Below are 4,568 nucleotides of genomic sequence, written 5' to 3' on the forward strand. Positions count from 1 at the left end.
GTGTGTGTGTGTGTGTGTGTTACTGACCTGAACAGCCAGCGTGACGGTGTTGAGCAAGATGAGGACGAACATGACGTACTCAAATCCTGTGGAGTTGATGATGGACCAGAACTTGTACTGAACCGGATTCTTCGGGATGTAAAGTTTCAGCGGCTGAGCCTTCAGAGCGTACTCCACACACTGACGCTGCACACACACACACACACAGTGGAAAGGGTTAATGTGTACTGCTGACACAGTGTACTCCATACAGGAAGAGGATGTCCCGTGTGTCCCATGTGTCTCGTGTATCTCATGTGTCCCATGTCTCCCGTGTCTCACCTGGTTCTTGTCCAGCTCACAGTTCTTGTACTCCTGCTCGCCCTGCTCTCTGAAGGTGATGATGACGAAGCCCACGAAGATGTTCATCATGAAGAAGGCGATGATGATGATGTAGACGATGAAGAAGATGGAGATCTCCACGCGGTAGTTGTAGATGGGACCAGAGTTCTCGCCGTTGGCATCGATGGCTTTATACAGCAGCCTGGACACACAGGGGTTAAAACCATCATCTGTCACAGCGGTCCAGCGGCAGCGTGTCCGTGCCAGTGTCTGTGTTGTTAATAAAGTTTGGGTTGAAGACTCACGCGGGCCAGCCTTCGAAGGTGGACACGGTGAAGAGCGCCATCATCCCCATCAACACGTTATCAAAGTTAAAGTCGCTGTTCTGCCAGATCCGCTCCCTGACCATCGGCTGGTTCACGTCCCCGTCCTTATAAACCACAAAGGTACCCCTGCGCACACACACACACACACACACACACACACACACACACACACACACAGCGATATCATCAGTGATGTCAACTCTCAGAGGTCAGTCTGTGAGTTAAAGGGTTAAAAAAACGTACTTGCACTGTTCAGGAGTGTGTTTGGCTTCATCTGTGCAGCGATAAAATTTACCCTGAAACACAAACAAACATCATGACATCACTCAGAGAATAAACAAACACAAACAAACATCATGACATCACTCAGAGAATAAACAAACACAAACAAACATCATGACATCACTCAGAGAATAAACAAACACAAACAAACATCATGACATCAGACGGTGTGAATCTGTGACAGAGGTCATCCGCTGGAGGTCTTCCCACAGAAAACAATTTATTAACCGAAAGAAGAAGAAAATGTTGAGACGGTTTCTTCTTCTTTGGTCTCACCTTGAACAGCTGCACTCCGATGCAGGCGAACATGAACTGAAGCAGCGTGGTGACGATCATGATGTTCCCGATCGTCCTGATGGCCACAAACACACACTGGACCACATGCTGCAACACACACACACACACACACACACACACACACACACACACACTAATGTTTAATGTCACACACACTCGTATCTCTGAACACTGCACTTTTCACAATCAGGCTTTATAAATTATTGTACATTCATGTAATTTTTTTCTTTCATTGAGTTTATTTTTTAACCAACATCAGTCCTAATAAATATAAAAATGAAAATGTAAAATGTCAGTTTTTTGGTCATGATGCCACTATGTTTTTAGATGGGTGATGTTGAGTGTCCTCCTCCTCAGTGTGTGAGTGTAGCTGCTGACAGTCTGGGATATGTCAGTGTGTGAGTGTAGCTGCTGACAGTCTGGGATATGTCAGTGTGTGAGTGTAGCTGCCGACAGTCTGGGATATGTCAGTGTGTGAGTGTAGCTGCTGACAGCCTGGGATATGTCAGTGTGTGAGTGTAGCTGCCGACAGTCTGGGATATGTCAGTGTGTGAGTGTAGCTGCCGACAGCCTGGGATATGTCAGTGTGTGAGTGTAGCTGCCGACAGCCTGGGATATGTCAGTGTGTGAGTGTAGCTGCTGACAGTCTGGGATATGTCAGTGATCAGCAGCTACATTGACTGTGACAGGTCACCTAGTGGAAATAGCATGTATTTCCTCCATATGCCAAATATGGTCAAAATGACCTCATCAGGTGGAAAATAGTCAAAATGACAAATTCAGAGTCAAAAGCCCAGAATGATTTATGTGTTCATTGTTTTTATTTTAGGGTTTGGTTATGTACATTCATATTTTTATTGCTATTTATTGGATATTTTACATTTTGATAAGCACTAGGGCATTTTAATCATTTTATCTGTTATCTTCTTGCCACGTTTTATACTGTTTATTGTAATTTCTTTTTCTTTAAAAATGTTGGTCATCTGTCAGGTATTACTCTGTATGTTATCTGAAGTGTCTGAAAATTTGGGTGACATTTTTCTTTCTTTAAGAATTTCTGGCGGTTCTTCTTTCTTTTCTTTAAAAATGTTTTTGAATGCAATTTCTCTTTTCTTTGTTTCATTTCTTTTTTTTTCATTGTAAAATGTTTACTGAGGTTGTTTTTTTCTTATAATTTTTGCCATTTTTTTCCTTTAGATTGTTTTTTTTTGTCTGCAATTTTTCTTTCTTCAAAAATTCTGGCGATCTAAAAAAATGCAATTTCTTTTTTCTTTGTTTCAGTTTCTTTGTTTTTCATTTTACAATGCTTAGTAAGGGTTTTTTTTTTCTTGAAAGATTTTTGGTGATTTTGTTTAAAATTTGGGTGATTTTTATGGGGCTTTTAAAAGAAGATTTTTGGCAATTTGTTTTCTCTAAAAATTTTAGGTGAATTTGTTTCTGTCTTTGGCAATTTCTTTTTCTTTAAACATTTGGGTTATTTTTCATGTTGATGCTGCATACGATGCGTCGTCCTTTCTGCTGAAAACCAAATCTGCCTGCAGGTGTTTTTACCTTCAGTCCTTTGGCTCTGTTGATGGCTCTCAGGGGGCGGAGCACCCGCAGGACTCGCAGGATCTTCACCACCGAGATCGCACTCGAGCTGCACACACACACACACAGACACACACACACACACACACACACACACACACACACACACACAGTGAGTCAGTGTGCCGTTGTATATGACAGATATATTCTGAGGTGTAACTGTGGTTTCGTCCCAGCAGGGGGCGACACACACAAGATAAAAAGCCTGTCGGCGTCACGTCGTCTGAAGTTTTCTGGTTTCACAGTTGAGAGAATTTTTTAGAGGTTTAACATGTAATTCATCACAAAAAGCAACAGAAAACATTTCAGACTGACTCCCCCATGTTTTTGACAGAAATCAGGCCAAACAGGACACTTTCAAAGGGTTAACCCTCTGAGACCCACACGGTGGGGTGTTTAGTCAACAGTCGATGCCACAAAAAATAAGTTTCCATCATGTGAAAGTTTAGCACCTGAAGATTTATTTGACATATTTAAGATTTCAGAAAAATGTCCAGAGAACTATATTTATAATTATCATAATTCTTTCTTTTTTCTCAGATAATCACCCTTTTAAAACATTTCTTTTTTTTTTTTTTTATATATTTACTTTTTTATTTTCATGGTTTCTTGCTGATGTCTTCTGTTGGTACTCACTGATTTCTTTCCGTGTTTCCGCTAAGGATTGAAAGGGTTAAAAGATGTGCACAGAGTGTGTTTGTCTGTGTGTGTGTGTGTGTGTGTGTGTGAGCAGTACTGACTGCAGGAAGAAGGAGACCAGCGACACGCTGACCACCAGCAGATCCAGCAGGTTGAACCAGTTCCTGCAGAAGGAGCCCTGATGGAGGAACGCTCCGTGGACCGTCATCTGACGCCGAGAGCAGGACGATGTTTAATAATCAGCAGAAGAAGAAATAAAACTGCAGCATCCTGAAGGTGATTCATTTCTTTACCTTTAAGAGGATCTCCACAGTGAAGATGGAGGTGAAGGCGTAGTCCGCATAACCCAGAATCTGCACACACACACGCGCACGCACGCACGCACGCACGCACACACACACTCTCTGTTAGTCCTCAGTCAGCGCTTTAGGGGAGAGACGTACAACTTTGTACAACTTATGGTAATTATTTTAAAATGTTTAGCAGTTTCTTTTTTCTTTATCTCATTTTCATGAGGAAAAAAAATTTAATGTAATTTAAATTTTTTTTATTTTTATGTTTTATTTAAATAAGTCAGCTTTTCCTTTTCTTGAAATAAATGTTTTTTTTATTCTTTATTCCTGTAAGAATTTTGCCGATTTGTTTTATGTAAAAATGTCTTTTTTTTTACTAACCCCCCGTGATAAATAGAGAACAGTCCCTAATGAGTTAAAAACATTGACTCCAGGTCACATGATGATGTCTCGGTCAACTTTACCGCTGCATGCCAGTTTTTATCCGGTTCTAAATAAAGGGTTAACTTCCTCTGTGTGTGTGTGTGTGTGTGTGTGTGTGTGTGTGTGTGTGTGTGTGTGTTGATTGTATGTTAGAGTTAATTTCTCTCCTCAGCTGCTGCTAATTGCTACGTCTTGCATGAAAACAGCTGCTGCAAGAGTGTGTGTGTGTGTGTGTACAGTGAGTGTGTGTCTCGGTGTGTTTCAGTGTGTGTCCGTGTGTGTAGTTTAGTGTGTATCAGACAGTAAACTGGTGATTTTCTGTGTGTGTGTTTCCCTCGTTAACCCGGTTAGTCACTGACCCACTTCTGCTGTGTAATCTGCTGAAGCCCCGCCCCCC

General features: G+C 41.5%; 1 protein-coding gene across 1 annotated transcript; it reads right to left on the reverse strand.

Annotated features, from left to right (window-relative positions):
* Nucleotides 1–27: 27 nt before the first annotated feature.
* Nucleotides 28–3,663, reverse strand: LOC121938743 (voltage-dependent L-type calcium channel subunit alpha-1D-like; the record flags this gene model as incomplete). The annotated part of the gene is made up of 7 exons (XM_042481913.1): nucleotides 3,557–3,663; nucleotides 2,778–2,865; nucleotides 1,206–1,313; nucleotides 891–943; nucleotides 627–773; nucleotides 322–523; nucleotides 28–186 (listed from the first exon to the last, which is right to left on the reverse strand). Coding segments are annotated over exons 1-7 (864 nt in total), but the record flags the coding sequence as incomplete, so codon positions are not given.
* Nucleotides 3,664–4,568: the final 905 nt, after the last annotated feature.

This window comes from Plectropomus leopardus, unplaced genomic scaffold (genome assembly GCF_008729295.1).
Source record: "Plectropomus leopardus isolate mb unplaced genomic scaffold, YSFRI_Pleo_2.0 unplaced_scaffold3165, whole genome shotgun sequence".
Lineage (NCBI taxonomy): Eukaryota > Metazoa > Chordata > Actinopteri > Perciformes > Serranidae > Plectropomus > Plectropomus leopardus.